This window comes from Pan troglodytes, chromosome 12 (genome assembly GCF_028858775.2).
Source record: "Pan troglodytes isolate AG18354 chromosome 12, NHGRI_mPanTro3-v2.0_pri, whole genome shotgun sequence".
NCBI lineage: Eukaryota > Metazoa > Chordata > Mammalia > Primates > Hominidae > Pan > Pan troglodytes.
In genome coordinates, this window is record NC_072410.2 from 75,186,740 (window position 1) to 75,211,514 (window position 24,775).

At 40.8% G+C, this 24,775-nt stretch overlaps 1 protein-coding gene across 2 annotated transcripts in view; it reads right to left on the reverse strand.

Annotated features, from left to right (window-relative positions):
• Positions 1–24,775, reverse strand: part of MSH2 (mutS homolog 2) — a 130,239-nt gene that overhangs the window by 37,346 nt on the left and 68,118 nt on the right. Inside the window, exons 12-16 of one of the 2 annotated variants that reach the window (XM_016948497.4) lie at positions 22,565–22,810; positions 21,272–21,476; positions 19,248–19,495; positions 16,784–16,959; positions 14,434–14,883 (exon numbers count right to left, since the gene is read on the reverse strand). In XM_016948497.4, the coding sequence (XP_016803986.2) occupies positions 14,713–14,883; positions 16,784–16,959; positions 19,248–19,495; positions 21,272–21,476; positions 22,565–22,810 (1,046 nt within the window). In that variant the 3' untranslated portion in view covers positions 14,434–14,712. Of the gene's footprint in view, positions 1–14,433; positions 14,884–16,783; positions 16,960–19,247; positions 19,496–21,271; positions 21,477–22,564; positions 22,811–24,775 lie in introns of those variants that run through there. The other variant, XM_054677834.2, reaches the window with a different exon arrangement.

Consider the following 24,775-nt stretch of genomic DNA (forward strand, 5'->3'; position numbering starts at 1 on the left):
CATGCCTGTAATCCCAGCACTTTGAAAGGCCAAGGCGGGCAGATCACCTGAGGTCAGGAGTTTGAGACCATCCTGGCCAACATGGCGAAACCCCGTCTCTACTAAAAGTACAAAAATTAGCCAGGCATGGTGGCAGGCGCCTGTAATCCCAGTTACTCAGGAGGCTGAGGCAGGAGAATTATTTGAACCCGGGAGGCAGAGGTTGCAGTGAGCCAAGATCGCACCACTGCACTCTAGCCGAGGCTACAGAGCAAGACTCTGTCCCAAAAAAAAAAAAAAAAAAAAAAACCAAAAAAAAAAAAAAAAATTAGCCGGGCATGGTGGTGTGTGCCTGTAATCCCAGCTACTCGGGAGGCTGAGGCAGGAGAATCACGTGAACTCGGGAGGCGGAGGTTGCAGTGAGCCGAGATCGTGCCACTGCACTCCAGCCCAGGTGACAGTGTGAGACTCCATCTCAAAAAAAAAAAAAAAAAAAAGAAAAGAAAAAGAAAATACTGTAAGGATCTGACCCTATTGCTTTCAGTGGCCACGTCCCCTGTCACATGAAGGAACCGAAAGACAAAGATGACACACAGGATGAGAGAGGAAGCGAGGGAGGATGAGGCCGCATGCCCCCCTCCAGTGTTAGAACCCAGCTGGGCCTGGGATCAGCACCCCTAACCTCAGATGGTTCTTAGGGTAGAAGGTGGTATGGGTTGCATTTCTCTCACCTGAAAGCAAAAGAGTTCTGATTATTAGTATATAGGTAAATTACATCGATTCGATTGTCACCCTCCTTCTACAAATGAGGTTAAAGGTCTGAGGTGCAGAGGCAGAGTAGGGACCCTTGGGTGAATTTATTTCATTCTACTTGAGCACCCATGCTGGATGCCGTACACATAGAACAGCACAGAAGTGGTTATTTTTCTCTTTGAAGCAACAACCTATGAAAGAGGCATAGTCGCATGTTACTGATAGAACCTCACTTCGATCAAACCCACGCGTGCAAGGCTACATTTATGGTCTGCATGAGCCCACAAAACAATCAGACTTGCCTTTAATAGTGGTGTCTTTGATGCATTTGGAATCTGAGTAGTTCACAGAACATGAGGCCCATTAGGAATTAGTTGTCATGGGTTTTCATTCTGGCTCCATCAGTGCCTGAACCATCCAGGGACCCTTTGGTCACAGGCAACAGAAACTGCACTTATAGCACTTCTGGTATATAAAATTTGTTTGGTGTTTGTCTCCATTTCCTAGCACAGAGCTCCTAAAACCCTGAGAATTTCCTGAATGATGGAAGTGTATTTTCTTATTTATAATGAGCCCCTTTCAACTATACTTGAGTTTATGCTAATGAGGTGACCCTAGATAGCTTCAAGACAGGGTTTGGTAGCCAGAACTAACCCTGTGTGTAGAGGGTTGGAATTTTCAGCCCCACCCTCCAATCTCAAGAGAGAACAACCTCCTTGGCTCCTCCCACCTCCGCCTCCCAGGTAGCTGAGACCACAGGTTTGCATCACCATGACTGGTTAATTTTTTTTCTTTTTTGTCAAGATCGGGTCTTGCTATGTTGGCTAGCCTGGTCTCAAACTCCTGACCTCAAGCAATCCTCCTGCCTTAGCCTCCCAAAGTTCTGGGATTACACATGGGAGCCACCACACCTAGCCTGGAGTGTGAGTTCAATCACTAATGGCCAGTGATTTCATCAATCATGCCTACTTAATGGAATCTAAAAAAAAAAAAAAAAATTCCCAAGCGAAGTTTCAGGGAGCTTACAGGTTGCTGAGCATGTCAAGGTGCTGGGAGGGTGATGCATCCCAAGAAGACATGGTAGTTCTGAGCCACCCCTACTCCCATCCCCATACCTTGCCCTATGCAACTCTTCCATTTGGCTGTTCCTGAGTTTTAGCCTTTATAATAAACCAATAATAGTAAGTAAAGTGCTTTCCGGAGTTCGGTGAGTTGTTCTAGCAAATTATCAAACATGAAGAGGGCTGGTGGGAACCCCCAAATTTATAGTCAATTGGGCAGAAATGTGGGTAGCCTGGGCACCTTCTTTGCAGCTGATGTCTGAAGTGGGGACAGTCTTGTGGGACCAAGCCCTTAACCTATGCCGTCCGGATAGTTATTGTCAGGATTGGGTTGCATTGTTGGATACTCAGTTCGTGTAGAAGAATAAGAGAGCAGCTTAAGCCAAAAAGGAACTGGTTGGCTTGGTGACCTAGAGACTCCCTGACGTAGCCCAAGGACTCCAATAATGTGCTCAGCTCACTTTTGCTCCACCATGCCCCTTTCCCCATCAACATGGAATAGTTCGTCTATGTTGATCTCATTCTTTCCCACTGCTGATAGGCTCCCTGGGATGGCTGGGTGGGGTACACAAAGATGAGAAGAGGTAGAGGTGGGGTATGCCCACAGACGGCTATAGCAGCATACAAGCTCAATAATCATGGAGGAAGGAGAGCTTCTCGTTCCCAGAATCTAAAGCTGATGACATGGCTTGGGTCATTGGTCCACTTCTGTGGCCAGGACAATGGGCCATGTGATTGGTAGCAGCAGCAACCAGCAAAGACAGGGAGGGACTGGGGAACAAACAAGACATCAGGTATCTCCTCACTGTCAAAGCAGATTTGAGTTTGTGGAAGGCTTAGTGGTGGTCATCCAGTCCAGCTGCCAGAGACACTCAGGATGGGGCACACAACTGCCCATCCCTCCTTTCCTGGCAATGCCCACCTCACACTACCTGTGTGGCCTTGGGTCGGTGGTTTCCTCACATTTAAATCAAGGGTTTGAACTTGATACAGTTGTTTGAAGCCCCTCCCAGCTCGGATCATCCAAGGACTGTCACAGCTACATGAGATGAAGACTGCTTGGGGAAGGGGCCCTGCCACGGCTTGAGCCTCAACCTGTGCAGGAGCTGGTGCTCTGGCTGTTGAAGCTCAGCTGGCCAGAGGCAGGCGCAAGGGCTGAAGCCAGGACAAGAACAGAGCAGGCCAGAGCCACCGATCAGGACGCAGCTGGGCAGAGGCATAAATGGAAGATCAAATTGCTCAGTGAGTGGCCCAGGCCTGAAGAACCGATGTCAGCATATTTGAAGTGGTGAGGGTGCTGTCACAGAACTCAGCCCTCGGGCTGCCTGTATCACTGGGGTGAATAGGGGGACAGGGTGGCAGAGATCTGGAAGCTCCAGGAGAGGGACCAGGGAGAGGAAAATCTGTATGTGGAATAGAAGCAACTCAGCTTCAGGCCAGGAGGTTGTGCCTCTCCTCACTTAGCTACTGGGCTTCCAGGGCCCAGGTGGGATATACAAAAGAATATAAAGCCCATGAATTGCCAAGTCCCCAAGCCTACCGGGAAACGGTGCCCTCTCTGAACCATCACCTGAAACCTCTGGTGACCACAGAATCTGGGCAGGTGTCACCATGGGACTAGCTCCAGGGGAGATTGTGATGCCGGGCTTACCAAGTACCCAAAAACATGCAGGTAGAGTGCTCACGAACCCAGGAGAGACTCAAAGGAAGGGCTGCCTTTGAACCCCAGGAGAGGCCAGTTGAGGACAAACAGGAGTCTCCTTCATAGAAGGAGGAACCCAAAGAAAGATGTGGATGGAGTCCAAGCAGGTTGGAGAGAGAATGTCATTAAAAGAGCCATAGATGTCTACTGAGGAAAGTCAGAAGAAAGCGGTACTGACCTCAGAAAGCCCCATGAGATGACCCTGGGGCCTCTGTCAGTAAGATTCTCGGAAGGAAGGAGTTTGGCCAATGACCGCGATGGAAGTCCTGAGCCGGCCATTCTTTCCCTGGTGTTGCTCTCAGTGAGGGGTCCTGGAAGCACAATTTCTTCCCTGAAGGGAGCAGAGTACTTACAGTGCTGCCCTTTAGAAATATGACACAACTCCTAGAAAAAAAAGAAAGGGCTCTCTCCTCCAGCTCATTTATGTTCTGGTTTGTCGGTTCTCATGCCAAGGGAGAAACTGGTGGGAGTAGAGGAGAAAAGGATTCTCTTAGTAAGTATTACGGTCTTCTGAAAGTCTATAAACAAGGTACCAACTCAGTAATTACCACTTAGATCTGGTGCTCAAAAAATCAGTTCAGGTTCATTACTTCCAGCTAAGTTAATCAAGCCCAAGAGGAGGGTAGGAGAGAAACAATTTCTGCATACATAAAAATTTATTATCCGTTCCTATTTTACTTAATATCGTTGTGTGATGAGGCTTTGCCTGGAAATCGGTGTTTGAGAAACTCAGGGTGAGAGGAGGCACCTGAGGGTCAGGAGGCCAGGCTCCAGGCCAGCTCTGCCTCCAGCGAGCTGGGAGACTGCCCTGCACTCTGGCTCTACCTGTCTGTCCTCGGGAGGGGCGTTTCGTTCCAGCCATGCTCAAGGGTGTTGATAATTCACATCCCCCAAGGAACCTACACTCCATGCATGTTTCCTGAGAGCCTAGCACTGTGCCTAGCACGATGAACGAGACAGACAAGGTACTGAGTGTTTAGTTGGATTCAGTGCAAAAGCGATTACAGAATAGAGTCCAAAAAAGCTGTGAGAGAAAGAGAAGGAAGACCAGAGGCCAAATGAAGCTTTGAGCAGAAATAAATATGAAAGACTAGGTGAGGCTGTGAAGATGGTGGGCAGAAGAGACATCATCATCTCAAAGCATTTACCAAGCACCAAACTGGAAACTCCTTGCCATTCACAAAACGCGAACGCTTTTCAAAATGAGTTTTGGGAGTGAAGACTCCATTTCCTAGGCTCCAACAGCGTAGATGTGTGACTCAGTTCTCCCATGGAAGATGCAAGTGGAAGCTGTGTACTTTTGTTTCTTTAAAGGTGGGATAAGCATCTTTGCACTCTCGTCGTTCTTGCTGCCTAAAATGTGGATGCATTGGTTGAAGCCCTGGCAGTCATCTTGGGCCATGAAGTGACCTTGAGAGGAGAAGCCATGTACAGTGGAGAAACCAACTCAAAGGTTCTAGGGTCTCTGCTGCATAATCGTGGAGCCACCTTACTAGCCCTAGAAAGCCTACCTCCAGACTTCTTTTACATGAAAGAAAAATAATTTCTAATCTATTCATGTCTGATGGTCTTAAGAAAGTCACTTAGCTCCTCTATGCCCGTTTCATTTATAAAATGGGATAATATTATCTACCTTAGAGATTGTTGAATGTTTGCCAGACCATACTGGACTGAACAAAGGAGGATGAACATGGGAATAAAGACAAAGACAAAAAAGTGTGTTTGGAAGAAGGGGTCGGGGGCTCCTTGCTTCTAGGGAACAAGGGCCCTGAGCTTCTAGAGCCCTTCATATTTATTGAGTAAAGGAGATAGGGAGAAGTGGGTGGTTATCAGGAATGCTGAGCTGGTCACTCAGGCTTTTGGCTCCCAACAAATGTTGGCTATCATTACATCTTATTTATGCTACTATTTTTTAAACAGCTTTACTGGGATATAATTGATATGCCATAATAGTTTGCCCACTTAAATGTGCAATTCAGTGGTTTCTAATATATTTATAGTTTTGCAATTATCACAACTTAATTTTAGAACGTTTTCATCATCCCTCAAAGAAACCTTAACAGTCACTCTCCATTTCCCTTCTATTCCTCCCCAGACCTAGGTATATATATTTCTAAACAATAAATTATCTTTAATCACAATTCAAAGGGCGCTTGAAGTACTTTGTGATCATAGGTACTCCTTAAGACAGATTTTTCTGTCAGTTTAGATTCTCCCCAAGAGAATGACCTTACATTACAATGCAACTTATTTGGGGTAAGAGTATGACATTGCATTGGATTTATCTTAGGGTGTCAATGTGCAAAGTGAATGTCACTGTTTAAATATACTTTTAGACAGTTTTTTTCCTGCATTCACTTTCAGTATTGATTTTTATGAACACAAATCTTTAAAAAAATCAAATAGGATCATCATGAGGCTTATGATGAAAAATGGCAGCTTCTTTCTCAATGCTGCCCTGTTCACTGTCCCAGAGGTAGCCACTTTCAGAATCCTCTATCACTTACCTCTAAATTTTTAAATAACACGCTTATGCCACTATTTATTTTCCAATTTTAGACATCATCTTACAGAAAGAGCAGATTTATACCTTTCCATCATCCCAATATAATTTTTATTTTTTAGAAACAGAGTCTTGCTCTGTCACCCAGGCTGGAGTGCAGTGATCACAGCTCACTGTAGCCTTAACTCTTGGGCTCAAGCGAACCTCCCCAACTCAGCCTCCCAAGTAGCTGGGACTACAGGTGTGCACCACCATGCCCAGTTATTTTTTTTTAAATTAATTTTTTAGAGACGGGGGCGGGGGTCTCACTATGTTGCCTAGGCTGGTCTTGAACTCCTGGCCTCAGCAATTCTCACCTCAGCCTCCTGAGTAGCTGGGATTACAGGCATGAGCCATCATACCAGCTACAGTTATTTTATTATTTTTCTTAAATCACTTGTTGGTGTTTAAATGAATAAAATTTACAATTGGCTGGGTGTAGTAGCTCACGCCTGTAATCCCAGCACTTTGGGAGGCCAAGGCGGGCGGATCATGAGGTCAGGAGTTCGAGACCAGCCTGGCCAACACAGTGAAACCCTGTCTCTACTAAAAACACAAAAAAACTAGCTAGGCGTGGTGGTGGGTGCCTGCAATGCCAGCTACTTGGGAGGCTGAGGCAGCAGAATTGCTTGAACCCAGGAGGCGGAGGTTGCAGTGAGCCGAGATCACACCATTGCACTCCAGCCTGGGTGACAGTGCGAGACTCCATCTAAAAACTAAATAAAATAAAATAAAATTTTACAATTGAGGTGGGCAGTATACTATCATGACATTTACTCTTTTTTAAAAAAAAAGTTTGATATTACTAGGTCTAACAGTCCCCCTACCCTTTCTTCCGAATTGCTTTGTGGATGTTTTGTAGTTATTAATTCAACCCCAAACTCCTCTCAGTACCCTCAAACACAGTAGGTCCATTCATTGCAGGTTTTTCCTTGCATACCTCCTTCCTGCTGGCCCTGTCCTCCAGCTGGCTGGTCTCTAGACTTGCTTCAAGCTACTATTATTCAATCTTGAAAGTTATTTGAGGCCAGGCACAGTGACTCACACCTGTAATCCCAGCACTTTGGGAGGCCGAGGGGGGTGGATCACCTGAGGTCAGGAGTTCCAGACCAGCCTGGCCAACATGGTAAAGCTCCGTCTCTACTAAAACTACAAAAATTAGCTGGGCGTGCTGGTGGGTGCCTATAATCCCAGTTAGTCGGGAGGCTGAGGCCGAAGAATCACTTGAACCCAGGAGGTGGAGGTTGCAGTGAGCTGAGATCATGCCACTGCACTCCAGCCTAGGCAATAGAGTGAGACTGTCTCAAAAAAAAAAAAAGTTATTTGAGTCATACCCAATTCTGAAAGATACAGCCTACTTTATTTGTTCACTCTCACTAAGATAGGCTCTCCCCAAAACCTAGACTTATGTTCGTTAAGCTGGAAAAGGCTTGGAAGTGTTGCTTTCATCCAACCACCTTGCCTTTTGTTTCTTAGGCAACCACAGGTTGTTCAATGCCTCTTCCCTGGCTTTGTTGGCTTGGAATTTACAGGGTCGTTTTTCTCCGATTCTGGTTCTAGTTTAGCGGTCACCAAACGAGCTTCAGGGAAAAACATCATTGATGAATATTTCTAAGACTTAGCATACTTGGGCTGCTAAGATCACCCCTAACAATAAAAAATAAAGTAGCAAAGTGCTCTACTGCTGATTAGAGAATTATAAGCTAGATTATTAACATGGCACTTAAAGAGGGAGGGAAGAAGTGGAGACCAACATGGGGTGGCTATTTGGAAGTGGCCAGACTGACTGCAACAGAGGCGTGAGCGCCTTTTGAGTATGTATGGAAAAATCCTTTCATATCATCATGAAAATGTTAGAGAGTACCCCAAAGGGCATAAACTTGTGACCCTTAACCAAATTCAGATTTAAAGACATATTTGTTTGGTCCGTGATGTTTTTAAATTTTTGAATGATTTTACATTGAGGTGTTCACTTTAACCCACTATTCTCTGCATCCTGCACCTGGCCTTGAAGGTATGGCATCTGAGAACTCTAATAATCCAACCCCCTTAAGTTACAGAAGGAAGGCAGGAGGAAAAACAGTGATGTTTAAAGTCACACAGCTAGGTGGTGAAGCAAGGATTAGAACCCAAGTCAAGCAGTCTTCCTAATATACCACATTGCTGCTTACTTGAACTCAGTTGCACATTCAGGCCTGTAAACCTTAGTCATGCGAAGTTTACTCCGTAAGCACATACTTAACAGTAGAGTAACAAAGAGAATCTCCAGGGTTATTCCTAAAGCATGGATAAAACATTTCCGGCCCCTGATGGAACATATACATCCTCCAAGTGACCGGATTTCAGGGCACCAGCCCTCAACAACCTGCTTCAAACACTGCTGACATTTTATTCTAACTCATTTGCCACACTTCTGGCTCATCATCTCTCTTTTCATTTAAACACAATCTTTCATCCAAACAGGGTACAATGCAATCACTTGGTTGGATGCCAGCATTTGGTGACTAGTCAACTTTCAAATATGCAGCTCCTAGCTGCTCACTTTCCTTTGTGTGAACAAGCCGCGGGAGAGCAGCCTTGGTAGCAGCAAACCAGGTATGCAGCAGGGGCCCACGTGGATGCCTCTGGCTGTGTCTGTGGCAAGCCTTCCATGGGAGTGCCACAGCCCACAACAGAATTAGGAATATTTTACATCTTTACCACACTCTGTTTTTCTTAATCCTGGTGCATTGCCCATACCACTTGCTTTGACACTTAATAATTTATTGAGAAAGATTAAATTTATCACATGTACATCTCAGATTCGTTGGAGATAGGGTACTGGGGTTCAAATCCCAGCTCTGCCACTTACTGGCTATGTGACCTGGGCAAGTTATTAAACCTCTTTACCTAGGTTTCCTCATCTGGAAAATGTAGATAATAAGATAAAATATAATAAAAGCACCTGCGTTTCAGGATTAAGAGGAGCCTCTGGGGAGCCAAGCACAGTACTTTGCAGTTTTCAGATACTGACAAAGTATTTAATGTTGCCAATTTTTTTGTTGTTGTTGTTGCCCAGGCTGGAGTGGCGCGATCTCAGCTCACTGCAAGCTCCGCCTCCCAGGTTCATGCCATTCTCCTGCCTCAGCCACCCAAGTAGCTGGGACTACAGGCACCCACCACCATGCACGGCTTTTTGTATTTTTAGTAGAGACGGGTTTTCACCGTGTTAGCCAGGATGGTCTCGATCTCCTGACCTCGTGATCCACCTGCCTCGGCCTCCCAAAGTGCTGGGATTACAGGCGTGAGCTACCGCGCCCAGCCAAATGTTGCCAAATTGTTAATCCACATTGTGATGTTAAAGATTCAACGTGGAGTCATTTTCGTGATTGATTTGGCTGAGCCTGATGTTTAGCAATGAATCACACTGGAATTGACAATAAATATTAAATTTTAAACATGAAAAAAATGGACAAAATGTATCTTGCTGGATAGACAAGGCATATTAAAATTGCAGGTCAGTGGCTGAATTTAAAACAGTTGCATTAATGTCTCAGATTCAATTATACTTAATTTGGCATTAACCTATCTCTATTCATAAAATTATTATTCATAACATTTATTGGACTAATTCTGTCAACAAAATTCCAGGAAATAAACAATCATGATAGTGATAGGTTAATTGCTAAGGTTGTGTTTACTGGTTGATTCTGAACACAAAGGAATTCACTGCTGTTGTTTTTTTTTGTTAGACGTAAGAAACTGCCCACTGACAGAACTTTTTCTTGTTTCTAAATTTAACCATTTACGTTTCTAATTCTTCTTTCCCTCTTTGAGGTGAACCCAGGGCAGCAAGCAACAGTGTGATCTTCTACTCACCAAGTTCAGAAGTAAGACCAGGGCAGTCCAGTCAAGGCTGCCCAACACCTGCCATTTCCATATGGTTCACCCCACTGCTGAATTTCCCACATGGCTGGACCAGAGACATGTACGGGCACTTTGGTTTGGACAAACCACACACCAAAGCAAATGAATACTGACATACATTTAATTTGAGCATGTTCTGAATGTTGTCTGACACCATGAAATACTGTTCTTCCAGGGAGGTCAAGGAAACGGCTGTAGCAAATGCAAGGCAAGGGCTTCCCATTGCCCTCCTTAGAGAGAACAGGAGGCACTGATAACTCCCAGCAACAAGACACTGTCTACAAGGGATTATTTCCTCTGTGATATCCTAGCACTGCACCATAGAGGTTAACTTCTGAAGCAGTATAAGAGGAAGTAGTAGCTCTATCAATCAAGGTAAGTGGTGTGGGTGTGAAGACAGGGCAACATCGGGCAGAAAACTATTACATTGGGCTTCCACTTCCAGTTTCAGTGTAAAAATACATGTAACATTCTGAACATTTTCATCATTTTCTCCAGCCGCACCCTATCTCCTTAACCCAAACACACTGAGTCCAGAAAGACAATCATAGAGATTTCCTTTGTATATGAAAATTCTCCTTACTCATTTGTTCTTCCCCATAAGCTAATTAACACTGTTTATTTCAGACCAGGGACTGGTTTTTCCTGACTATTCTGTACACCATTTTAATCAGCAGAATGTAACTAACAAGCTTAAAGAGCCACTCAATACTGAATCAGCAGCTCATACCATATGCTTGGGTAAAAACATACTTCCCAAAAAAGCTAAATGCAGAAAGACCAAGGATAGAAGATGTATTTAATACTCAAGAAGTCTAACAGGATGTGGAATATTGAGATTTTAAGGGGGAAAAGTTATTCTTTAAATACATCTACCCTAGTCACCGGGCTAGCTTAGTCAATAGAGTATGAGACAAGACTTAAATATATCTACCCTAAAACATCTTTCTTATACCAGTTTTGCTACAACTTTTAACTCCAAAACAGTATTTTTAGGAAAAAAAAAAATCAAATTACAAAAACGACTTCATCTTAGCTTCTTAGTGCTAATTTTTTTAAAGATGCAAAAAATCATGTATTTTCTCAGAAACATGGTTATGTGGTCAACAGATTTCTTAACAGAGTTCTAAATTTTGGATAAAATTTATATATCCAGCTTTATTCTGGTATTAACCAAATTCATGTTTGAGTGGGAAAGAAAAACCAAACCACATTATAAATTTAAATTTTAAGAAAAAACCTTTGACAGGTCAGAAATTAGTTTATATTTTGCTTTACATACACCATTCTAAAAGGAAGGAAACACTAACTGAAGGCCTGGTTTTACATTAGCATATTCATGTAATAAGCACAGATTAAGTTTTAAACTTCTTAAGCAGATCTATTACGTATTTTCTCATTTTCAAAAACATCTTAGAACACTGTCTCTTTTAGAGGAATGAAAACAGCCTGATAGACTACATGTTTTCTTGGAATGAAGTCTCCCCCAATTTCTTGTAGCCCTAACAACTAAAACCATGAGCTGATTTCCACGTTAAACATGCTTCTGTGCAGCAATCTAAAAACACTCTTTCACAACCACGGGATGAAATATTTCATTGGAATTTAAAGTTTGCTTTTTGAATTATATGAAAGCTTTTCATGTATAAGTGATTAAAAGGATTTGTAAACCAATAAATATTTCTACATTTAAAATCTTCCTCTGTCAGTTTGCCTTTTTCCTAAGCCTTTGGCAGCCAGAAAAGAAAAACTGATGTAACCCACTCTAAATTAACGATGACGAAAAAAAACTTGGTAAACTGAAAGGACTCATCGGTCATACATTTGTTCTCATACCAAACTTTAACTGCATTTAAAAAAAAAAATTGCAGCTAACTATAAAGCAAGCACATGCAAAACCACCACTCAGGTTAAAAACCAGAACTGTGGCCCTCCAGAAGCCCTAATGTGCCCCCTCCCCATCAGCACCCCATTTCCCTAAAGACAATCACTCTGATTAACACAATCACTTTTTCTTTACAGTTGCCATCCCAAAGACTGCATCCCTAAACAATACCACCTATTCTTAAACTTCACATAAATGAAAAAAAAAACTGTATCCTTTTGTATCATTTCTTTTACTAAACGTTTTAAGATTCCATCTATGTCATTTTGTGTAGCTGTAGTTCATTTTCACTGATGAGTTGTTTCCAGTGTGGAGGTATTAGGAACATTCTTGTATACATCTCGCAGCACAATGGGCAAAAGTATCTCTAGAGTATGCACCTAAGAGGAGAATTGCTGGGTCGTATGCGTCTTTTCAATTTCACCAGATAATCTTAACACCCCTACCAGTGTTATTCCACATCCTCAACAACAGCTGGAACTGACACACTTGAAATGCTTGTCACTACGGTGGTGGGAGGTGGCCTGGCATGGTTTTCATTTTCATTTTTCTGACTGGTGATTAAAGACCTTTTCATGTTTATGGACCACTTAGATTTCCTCTTGGGTGAAGTGTCTGGATTTTTTTAAATAGCTTTATAAAAATATAATTCCTATACAATTCATCCATTTAATGTGTACAATTCAACGGTTTTTAGTATGTTCACAGACATGTATAAACATCACCTATTTTAGAACTTCCATCTGACAAAGAAAACACCGTATCCTTTAGCTTTCACCCCACCTACCCCCTATTCCCTGGCACCAACCCTGAACTGCTACTTTGTCTCTACTGCTGTCTCTATTCTGAACTTTCACATGAATGAAATCATACGTGTTGACTCTTGTAACCAGCTTCTTTCATTTAGCACAATGTTTTCAAGGTTCATCTAAGCTGCACCATGTACCAGTACTTCATTCCTTTAATGGCTCAATAATATACTCCATTGTATGGATAGACCACGTTTCATTTACGCATTCATCTGCTGATGGACATTCGGGTTGTTTCCACCTTTTGGCTATTATGAATAATCCTGCTATAAACATTTATGTACAGGTTTGTGGGGACATATGTTTTGATTCCACTTGGATATACGTTGGAGTGGAATTGTCTGAGGAACTGCCAGACTGTTTTCCAAAGCAGCTGCACCATTTTACATTCGCACCAACAGCGCATGACAGTTTCAATTTCTCCACTTCCTTGCCAGTACTTACCATCTGACTTTTTGATTTTAACTATCGTAATCAGTGTGAAGTTGTAGCTCATTGTGGTTTTGACTTGGATTTCCCTGATCTGCATCTTTTCATGTGCTTATAGTCCATTTGCATATCTTCCTTGGAAAAATATTCAAATTCTTTTTGTTAATGAGATTCTTAAGTGACCCCTTTTCTTAGTGATTTTATAGGAGTTCTTTATTCCAGGTATTAAAAAAGAAGAAGAAAAGAAATGCAGTCTTGCTATATTGCCCAGGCTGGACTTGAACTGCTGAGACTTGAACTGCTGGGCTCAAGTAATCCTCCTGCCTCAGCCTCCTGAGTAGCTGGGACTACAAGCATGGGACACCATGCCCAACTCTTTGATATTTTATAAGGTACCAGTATGTTCTTCCATTACGAATCATGTCTTTTCACTTGTGGTGCCTTTTAATAGAAGTTGTTAATTTCAATTAGCTAAATAAGTCAAACTTTATGGATGGTGTTTTTCTGTGACTTAAATTCTTCCCAAAGCCAAGGACATAAAAATATTTTCCTATGTTATCTTCTGCAGAACTATAAAACATTAAAACCTTGAGAGTATTACCTTGTACATTTGGTCTAAAAATCACTGAAGGTGATTTGTTTTGTTTTGTTTGAGACACAGTTATCACTGTATTACCCAGGATGGAGTGCAGCTCACTGCAACCTCAACCTCTCCCAGCTCAGGTGATCCTCCCACCTCAGCCTCCTGAGTAGCTGGGACTACAGGCAAGCACCACTATGCCCAGCTAATTTTTGCATTTCTTTTTGTAGAGATGGGGTTTCGTCATGTTGTCCAGGCTGGTCTTGATCTCCTGAGTTCAAGTGATTGCCTGCTTTGCCTCCCAAAGTGGAGGTTTTTATGTATGACATGGAGTAGGGGTCCAATTTCATTTCTTCCTATATGGATAACCCACCAGCCCACCGCATTTATTAAAAAGACTGTCCTTTTTCCCTCACGTTGCGTAGGATTAGCTGCTACTTCTTAACCGCGTCATCTCTTTATTGTAAAATAGGAGAAGTAGACTAAATCAAGGTTCTCAATCTGAAAGGTTTTGTTAAAAATCCAGATTTCTAAGTCTTATCACAGACCAGGGATGGGAGAATGGCAGACAGGATGGAGGCTCACGGTAGGACTCTGGATATATAATAAGCTCCTTAGCTAATTCGTATGCAGCCAGCCTGGCTCCTGTCAACAGATGGACATTCTGGGGGAGTCACTCGCAATGATCTCCATGGAGCCCTCCAGTTTAAGATATTTTACGAGGTCTCTGAGCTATTTGTTTCTTCCAAAATATTTGAAGTCACACTGCGAAGAACTACAATGCATCTCAAATTCCACAAACTACATGATTTTATTTATAAAATTCAGCACATCACTTATTATTGCCTATGTCAATTGCAAACAGTCCTCAGTTACAGCTCTCATTTTTCAAAATAAAAATCTTTGAAAATGTCCTCAGACTAAAATATTACTAAATATCTTATTAAGTTGATAGCCCATGGGCATTGACAGTTAACACTATGGAAAAAGGGTTAATATAAAACAATATAAAAGTATTACAGACAATAGCTTATCAATATTACCTTCATTCCATTACTGGGATTTTTCACGTAGTAACTTTTATTCGCGAAATGATTTCATTTACAAAGCTATTATTCTTTGCTATTACTTCAGCTTTTAGCTGTTTTAACTTTATTGTGATGTTTTCTTCTGACATTTCAGTAAAGGGCATTTGTTTCACCTTGGACAGGAACTCCTGAATAATTTTTTCACCTTGCTGAAACACATGTGAATGTCCCATTAGTAATTAAAATATCTTTTCTAAAAGTCATGTTAGACAGTGACAAATTGTTTCATTTCCATCTAAACATATCACCCATTTAAAAAAATTTTTTTTTATTTTTCATATTTTTAGAGACGAGGGTCTCACTATGTTGCCCAGGCTGGTCTCAAACTCCTCCCACATTAGCCCACCCAATATTTGAAGAATATATTTATTATTTATGTGTGCACTGTCTAGTTCCCAAATTCCTCCACCTTTACAATTGATAAACTTTAATCATCTGTGAAAAAAAGAATTCAAGGTTTACAAAGAATACTGGAAGGCATAAACAGTCACTGAAAAGTTATCACATACAGAAGATGCTTCATTTTTATTTTATTGCCAAGTTATTGCTGCTTCAGGGAGCATGACTATGACTTGCTATGTGACTCTTGGGCAAATTCCTTAACACATATTCCTCATTCATAAAATGGGAATAATGTTACCAACCTCACAGGGCTCAAAATATATTATAATTAATGTTATCAAAAGTACACGACTTCTATTCTAACTGGAAACAAGGGATTACATAAAAGAGTCTGCCTAATCCTCGATCACTGAAAGCTATGATTTCAACACATTAAAGTGCAAATACAAAGACCACTTCATATTTAGGATGGCAGCCTGCCATACCTAAAATTATTAACAAGTTATATTTCTCCTGCTTGTATAGGTACAACAGATAAAACTACACTTTTTAGGCTCAAAAACCATACACATCATCTATTATTATTGTAGCCACTATCTATCCTTCACGTAAGAACAATGATAAGAAATTCACAGGTAAAAGCTAAATACATGACAGGTAAAAAGTTGTCACAATGTATATTGCAGTACATGTTTCCAGGACCAGGCAGTGAAATAAGATTCTTTTATTTTTATAATTGAAGAGAACTAGTAATCCTCTAATTTAAAAAAAAAAAAAAAAAGGGCCGGGCACAGTGGCTCACTCCTGTAATCCCGGCACTTTGGGAGGCCAAGGCAGGCAGATCATGAGGTCAGGAGATCGAGACCATCCTGGCTAACACGGCGAAACCCCATCTCTACTAAAAAATACAAAAAATTTAGCCAGGCGTGGTGGCAGGCGCCTGTAGTCCCAGCTGCTCGGGAGCCTGAGGCAGGAGAATGGTGTGAACCCAGGAGGCAGAGTTTGCAGTGAGCCGAGATCACGCGCCCCTGCACTCCAGCCTGGGCGACAGAGCGAGACTCCGTCTAAAAAATAAATAAATAAATAAAAAATAATAATAATAAAAAATTAGGCATATGCTTGGGTCTTTCTGTGTGAACGCCCAAATATGACCCATTACTCAAAGGCACCATAAAATCCACTTCTCCCATGAGAACTGAAACATCCCGTCCACATATAGCTTTCCTGAATAAATATTTGTCATATGCCACTTTATTCTCTGTGTCACGTTCGTTATTCTTATCTTCCCAGCTACATTCTAGACAAATGGAGGGCAGTAATTATGAATCATGCTTTTTTATTTCTTTGTCCTTTTCTTACCTAATGTGTAATTTAATAACTGAACTTGATATATTCGTTTATGAACAAAGATATACCTAGACATCTATCGTCCATAATAACTAATTTTAGTGAAATGACTAATTTTAAACCTAGGTTAATATTCCTTTACTCCTACTTTGGTACTTGAAATCGAATATTGATCATGCAGATGTATATACTGCAGAAATCAAAATAACACAGAGATAGATTCTTTGTCATCAAAAAAACTGATTAAAAAATAAGCACTAGAAACACAGAGGAAAACAACAACAAAAAACCTTCATCTTAGTGTCCTGTTTATGTAATAATACAGAAGCTAAGTTAAACTATGAAAATAAACTGACAAACCTCTCTTTCCAGATAGCACTTCTTTGCTGCTGGTTCCATGATATCATATCCTTGCGATTCTCCAATATACTGAAACTCCTCAAGTTCCAGGGCTTTCTGTTTAGCACACTCTATTACATGCTTAGGGAAATTAGCAAGCTCTGCAACATGAATCCCAAAACTTTGATCACAGACACCTATAAGAAATTTGGGGAAGCGTGAGGGGACAGCATGAGAAGAGACAGCAATTTATGTAAATGGAATTTATCCTTCTCACCTTGTCATTAGAAAACTTAATTTCGGATTACTTCAAATACATTAGCCAAATATATCATTAAAATAAAGGAATTTTAATTAAGTCTCAAATGAAAAGTGATTATGACTTGGCACACAGTGCTGTATTTTATCCTTGACAAACATAGTAGGAAAAATAAAAATAGGAGACAAAAAAGCTCAATAGATAAACCTTAAAGGCTTAGACAAATATCTTAATCTAAAGAAAAATTAATCAAGCCACTATCTCTGAGGCTTTCTCATTTCATGGGAAGGGAAGGGAGGGGAGGAGAGGGGGAAGGGAAAGGGGAAGGGAAAGGGAAGGGGAAGGGAAGAGGGAAGGGAAGGGGGAAGGGAAGGGGAAAGCGAAGGGGGAAGGGAAGAGGAAAGGGAAGGGGAAAGGGAAGGGGGAAGGGAAGGGGAAAGGGAAGGAGAAAGGGGGAAGGGAAGGAGGAAGGGGGAAGGGAAGGAGGCAGGGGGAAGGGAAGGAGGAAGAGAAGGGAAGGGAAGGGGAAAGGAAAGGGATGGGGGAAGGGAAGGGATGGGGGAAGGGAAGGGGGAGGGGAAGAGAAGGGGGAAGAGAAGAGGGAAGGGGGAAGGGAAAGGGGAAGGGAAGGGGGAGGGGAAAGGGGAAGGGAAGGGAAGAGGAAAGGAAGAAGGGAGAATGGGAGAATGGGAGAAGGGGGGAAGGGAGAAGGGAGAAGGGGAGGGAGAAAGAAAGACACGTAAAGTGTCACTAATTTGGAGTAGCTTTAATTAAATATTGATTATTTGCAGGAAATAGTTAAAACTGAGTCAAGACTTTTTAAGCATTTAATCAAATGATGCTTGCAAAGTTACTATACAGCTGTTTTTGCCACAATTATTTATCAACTATAAAGAATTTTTTGGCTTTGTCATATATCTCATGCATTCTAGAACTGAATACTTTGCACAACTAAAGGAAGCAAACAAAAATAAAGTAGAAGCAAATGTTTGTTAAACATTCACAGTGAAGGATGAAGTTTTTCTATCTTCACACTTCATCTGGCCTTTTAAAAAATATTCTGAACCCATTTCTATAGCATACAAAACACAAACAATGATTTAAAAGCAAAATTTTATGCTAACTGCCAGATCTACTAAAAGTTCCTGAATTCTACAGCAATAATAATAATGACTCAAATATAGTAACTCAAAAGGATTCCCAATGAAGTATGAATAACAAAGGATAAAGAACCAAGATTATCTCACTCATGTGCAACCAACTGATGCAGAAAAACGTGTTCGTGGACAATCAGAGCGCTATCTGAAAAAGTTATTCTGGTGACTAGTGAAATCAATCCTTATAGTATGATTTTTAAAACCTTAGAAAGCCTTATAACATGTGAATCTCATCAATACAGGGATCTGACTAGATCCCAAGCCCACGAATGACAAACTTTCCTGAAAGGATGAAACAACAACAGATAAGTCACTCTGCATGTGATAACTACTATTTCAAGATTTCTGGAACCCCCAGCTTTAAATGAACCTGTTTCTATAACACACTCTTAAACATAAAATAAGCTAATTATAAGAAGATTTTGTTAAACAATAACAGCTAGAAACTTTGGAACTTGAAAGCATATTGTTTGTTATCCTAATTCAACAAGAAAACATACTGCCATGGGAGGTAGCAGAAAATGCCTCCATGGTGATGTTCAAGAGTACAGATAATTCTGGCCGGGCGTGGTGGTTCACACCTGTAATCCCAGCATTTTGGGAGGCCGAGACGGGTGGATTGCCTGAGGTCAGGAGTTCGAGACCAGCCTGGCCAGCATGGTGAAACCCCGTCTCTACTAAAAATATAAAAATTAGCCAGGCGTGGTGGCAGGCACCTGTAATCCCAGCTACTCGGGAAGCTGAGGCAGGAGAATCGCTTGAACCCAGGAGGCGGAGGTTGCAGTGAGCCGATATCGCACTCCAGCCTGGGCAACAGAACGAGATTCTGTCCCAAAAAGAGTACAGATAATTCTTTCTGTGAATGCTTTAGAATGAGTGGTCCTACTATGAGATACAGAAATATGATGTACATGTTCCTACCCCCAGACTGTGAATTAAGGGGTAAATGGGTTCTGTAACAACATCAATAATTTATACTAACTTAGAATAAGGCAATTACTGATGATTTCAAGGGTAGTAAGTTTCCCATTACCAAGTTCTGAATTTAGAGTACTCCAATAGTACATACCTTTCTTCACCTGATAAAGCATAGTTAAGGTCTCTTCAGTGGTGAGTGCTGTGACATGCAGATTATTAACAGTTGGTATCTGATTGGCCAAGGCAGTAAGTTCATGAAAATGGGTTGCAAACATGCAAAAAGCACCAATCTTTGTTGCAATGTATTCTGATATAGCCCATGCTAACCCAAATCCATCGTAGGTAGAAGTTCCTCTTCCCAATTCATCTATGATTATTAATGAATCTTTGGTTGCAGACCTGAAGCACATAATTACATGAAATTTCCCATCACATAAAATGTGGTAACATACACATACAAAAACAAAATTAAGACAATACATTGGGAAGGATATGCCACAAACATAATGGATTAATTATCTTAATATATAAACAAAGTCAATAAAAAGCACTAAAACTTCAATAGAAAAATGGGCAAGGGCCAGGCATGGTGGCTCACGTCTGTAATCCCAGCACTCTGGAAGGCCGAGGTGGGAGGATCACTTGAGCCCAGACCAGCCTGAGCAACATAGTGAGACCCTGCCTCTAAAAAAAAAAAAAAAAAAAAAAAAAATTAAAAACTAGCCAGGTATGGTAGCACACACCTTTGTGTGGGAGGGAGGCAGGGAAGGAGGGAAGGAGGGAAGGAAGGAAGGAAGGAAGGAAGGAAGGAAGGAAGGAAGGAAGGAAGGAAGGAAGGAAGGAAGGAAGGAAGGGAGGGAGGGAGGGAGGGAGGGAGGGACGAGAATAGGAAAAAAAAAAAAAAGGGCATGAACATGAACAAACAACAGACGAAAGGAAAAACAGATTTTGAATAAATATTGTTTTACATTATCAAGCACACTAGTAGTAATCAAAGGAATTCCAAATAAGGCAGCTATCATTCATTTCGTGCCAATCAAACAGGCCGAGATTAAAAAAAATAAATAAAACTGAATGAAGATGAGACCAGGGTGTGGTGACATGGATACTTGCATACACTTTTGGTGGTCATGTAAATTGTGTGCCTGCCACAGTCCTACCAACACCATCTATTACTATTCTTTTCTCAATTTTAACCAAATATATGTAAAGGGGTGAAACTTTTGCTAATTTTTCATGTGCTCGTGTGCTCATTGGCAATTTAATTCTTTTTCTGTGAGTTGCCAGCTAACATGTTTTGCTTATTTCTTTAATCTTTTAAGTCATGAATATTAACCTGTTGCTTAATTACTATACAAACATTTGTATTGCTTTTATAATACTTCACAAACAACAGAACCTCAAAGAAGTTAAATCAATACATAATTTACTAGGCACCTACTATATTCAATGTTCTGTAGAAGATACTAAGAAATAAGGAGGATCACAGTGGTTCATGCCTGTAATCCCAGCACTTTGGGAAGCCAAGGCAGGAAGATCACCTGAGCCCAGGAGTTCGAGACCAGCCTGGGCAAAAGAGTGAGACCCTGTCTCTCTAAAAAACTTTTAAAAAAAGAAAGAAAAAGATACCAAGAAATAGAAGGTACAGTCCCTACCTTCAAGGAAGCTCCTAAAAAGTGAAATAAAGACAAAACATTTCAGTAATGTCTAGAATAAAAACGTGGTTCAAGTTACAGGCATCTCAAGAGGAATTCAGAGAAAAACACCCATGACCTTAGGGTCGTATGACCAGAAAAGTCACTACAGAAGTAGAATTCCCATCATTAGGGACTTAAAAATTAGAAAGAAGTTGGATAAAGGGCAAGAAGGACCATTACAGGAAGTGTGAACAGTCCAAGCAAAAACATGGTAGTGGAGATTTATAAGGTGAACTCGTACCAGTAGCTTATAAATTGTCTACTTAAAGAGACAATTTTAAAAATCAAAGTTTTCCGTAGCTATCATCAATCACTCTTTTAAGACAATACAAAGTATATAAAGTCCACAGGAAAACAACTATTAAACTAAGACCAACATTCTCAGATGTTTTTACATGAGAATCTGCAAATATACTTTTCCTTCTCACAGGACAGAGACATACATTTCTATCTTCAAGGGACTAGGAGATGCACTTACCTGAGGATAGAAGCAGTTTCCAACATTTCAGCCATGAACGTGGAGACTCCTTTCAATTGACTGTCACCAGCCCCTACCCGGGCTAAGATGCAGTCCACAATGGACACTTCTGCTGACTCACATGGCACAAAACACCCAATTTGGGCCATGAGTACTATCACCCCAGTCTGTCGAATATATGTTGATTTACCTCCCATATTGGGGCCTACAAAACAAATTATATCAGAAAGCAAGATTTTAAACTTCTTTCTGCTACTAATAAATGGATTGTTAGTCCTAAACTGTACACTGATGATTAATCGCGTAGGTTTACACTGACATAGCATATAAAAGCAGAACCACAGGCTGCCCAAAGATGTGGACAGAGTTACTGCCCATATTACCCCCCAAAAGCAATGCTATTATTTATCTTCAGACAAACTGATACTGGGCCTTTAATCAAGAGAAGCCATGACAAATATACCTGTAATTTGACTGTGGCCTAGAAAGACCATATACACATTTTCCCATGGCTCACAGGGCTGCCTGTGAGATAATTTACTAACTTCCAGAAAAGTAGTTCAGGCCTGATTAACTCAAAACCGTTACTCATTAGTAAATGAGGTTACTAGTGAATGTATCAGTATGGTCAAATCTTTCGAATCATTTAAAACCCACACAAAAACCTGAAGACATGATCTTTCTTTTGAAAAACAGGCAATTTATTTGTTGGGGTTAGATTATATGAAGAACTTGAAAATCCATTTGGGGAAAGGAAATACAATAAACTGTTTCCCAAATATATTTGCCCCAAAACTACTTCCTTTTTTGTTTTCTAGAATCTAGTTAAGATCTCTCAAACATCTCAGCTGAGACATGATACATGAGCCTATATGCAAGGCTAGTTTTTGCGAGTTTCACATGAATATAGTGCCATGTCTTAAAATAATTCCTATCCTAACCTGAGGTCCTCCCACAGCCAATTTGGCCTGACCTTCAAAGACCTCACTATTGGAGGACTGGCTCAAAGGTAAGCTTTGAGTGTGAAGGGATGTTTGTTTCTAAATGCTCTGAACCCATGGAAGAAGTTTCACATGAATACACTATTCTCTCACAAGCTTTTATCTCACCTTCTAAATCTTCCCTCTAATCCAAACGTGAATAGATTACTAACTGGTAAGAATAATATGTTCCCTTTCTAATGTTAAGAACTGGGAATTTTCTCCATCGATTTTAAATATATTGCTACTCCAAGATTAAAAAAAAAAAAAACAAAACATTACCCCCACAAAGCCCAAAAACCAGGTTTTTTACCAGTAATGATGTGGAACATCTGTTTATCTTTTTCAAAGTATACGTCATTAGGAATAAATGCAATTTCATCTTGAACTTCAACACAAGCATGCCTGGATGCTTTTAATATAATTCTTCCTTGTCCTTTCTCCAAAATGGCTGGTCGTACATATGGAACAGGTGCTCCATTTGACACATGAGCAAAGCTGACAACAGCATCTAGCTGAGCTAACACATCATTGAGTGTTTGCATTGGTTCTACATAGCCTGTATAAAAATAAAAACAGAAAATGTACACAGGAATACTGAATAATAAACAGATATAAGCCGTAAAAATACATTTAATCCCCCCCATTTGGGAATTCAAAACCCATTTCCTAATTTACACTTTTTTAAAAAAATTAACAAAAGTTAGCCTTAACAAAATTTGAAAGGAACCCACCTAAAACTCAACATAGGGTTAAAATGTGTTGCTACATCCTTTCCCATTGTGAATAGCTATCAAAAACAGAGTACTGGCTGGGTTGAGTGGCTCACGCCTATAATCCCAGCACTTAGGGAGGCTGAGGCGGGCAGATCGCATGAGGCCGGGGGATCACATGGAGCCAGGAATTCAAGACCAGCCTGGTAACATGGCGAAACCCCATCTCTACCAAAAATACAAAAATTAGCCAGGTATGGTGGTGCATGTCTGTAAACCCAGATACTTGGGAGGCTGAGGCACCAGAATTGCATGAACCCAGAAGGTGGAAGTTGCAGTAAGCTGAGACTGCGCCACAGCACTCCAGCCTGGGCAATTCTGTCTCAAAAACAAACAAACAAAAACACACAAAAAACAAAAATAGATACCTTCCCTTATCAGCAAAATATAAAACTACACAGCTGCTTATCCAAGACATTCTCTCAATTTTAAGACACACCTTTTCCTATATTTTAAGTATCGGAGAAAACAGAATGACACCTCAAAATCACCCTAAGAAAAATGTAAGCAAAAAGGTAGCAAGTTGAAATGTGACCATCAAGGCCTGGTATATTGTACGAACTGACCGTAAGACAGTTTGGCTTTCTTTCCTCATCAGTATCACATGCAGAGAATGTCAGCATAAATTTAAATCTCTAATTGTCACTTAAAACATTTTCAAGATTCTACTGTTCTAGAGTATTAACACTAAAAGCTATTAATAGATACATTAAAAAAATATCTGACACATGCTAGACAAAAAACATGAAGGAAATTAACAATGCTTAAATTTTTCTGAATAGATTCTAAATGTTAACAGGTTGGAGGGGCTGGTGCATGACCCACATGTCATTCAGACTATCATACAGCTATCAATCATGTCAAAAGCTTCAAAGAACATTCAAGATAAAAGCATTTAAATCTAGGAAAACCAAAAATTATTAGTTTAATCTAGGGGCTGGAAATGTAACTTATTTTTTATTCCCTTGTTCCCCACAACAGTGATCAAATGTTTTGAAAATAAAAACTTAACAATGGCCAAGCAGACATAATTATCTTCCTCTGTTTCAGTATACTTTTTTTTTTTTTTTTTTTTTGGAGACAGAGTCTTGCTCTGTCGCCCAGGCTGGAGTGCAATGGTGTGATCTTGGCTCACTGCAACCTCCGCCTCCTGGGTTCAAGCGATTCTCCTGCCTCAGCCTCCTGAGTAGCTGGGATTACAGGCACCTGCCACCATACCCAGCTAATTTTTGTACTTTTAGTAAAGACAGGTTTCAACATGTTGGTTAGGCCAGTTTTGAACTCCTGACCTCAGGTGATCCACCCGCCTCGGCCTCCCAAAATGCTGGGATTATAGGTGTGAGCCACTGCACCTGGCCTCAGTACACTTTTGAAATTTATTACTTTTACCTAATACGTCTTTCTAAAGAAAAAGAAAGGAAGAATTCACACTACCCTATTATATAGCAATAGAAGCCTTTAAGAATTAAACATGAGTGAAGTACTTGCTATAACTACTTTAAAACTTGTAAAATTGCTAGCATACTGACAAGAATAAGTTTATAGTAAAAAAAGAAAACTAGGCTGGGCAGGGTGGCTCACGCCTGTAATCCCAATACTCTGGGAGGCCAAGGCAGGAAGACTGCTTGAGTCTGGCCTGGGCAACAGAGCGAGACTTCATCTCCACAAAAGATAATTAAAAAAAAATTAACCAGGTGTGGTGGCACTACTACATGTAGTAGTCCCAAGCTACTTGGGAGGCTGAGTGGGGA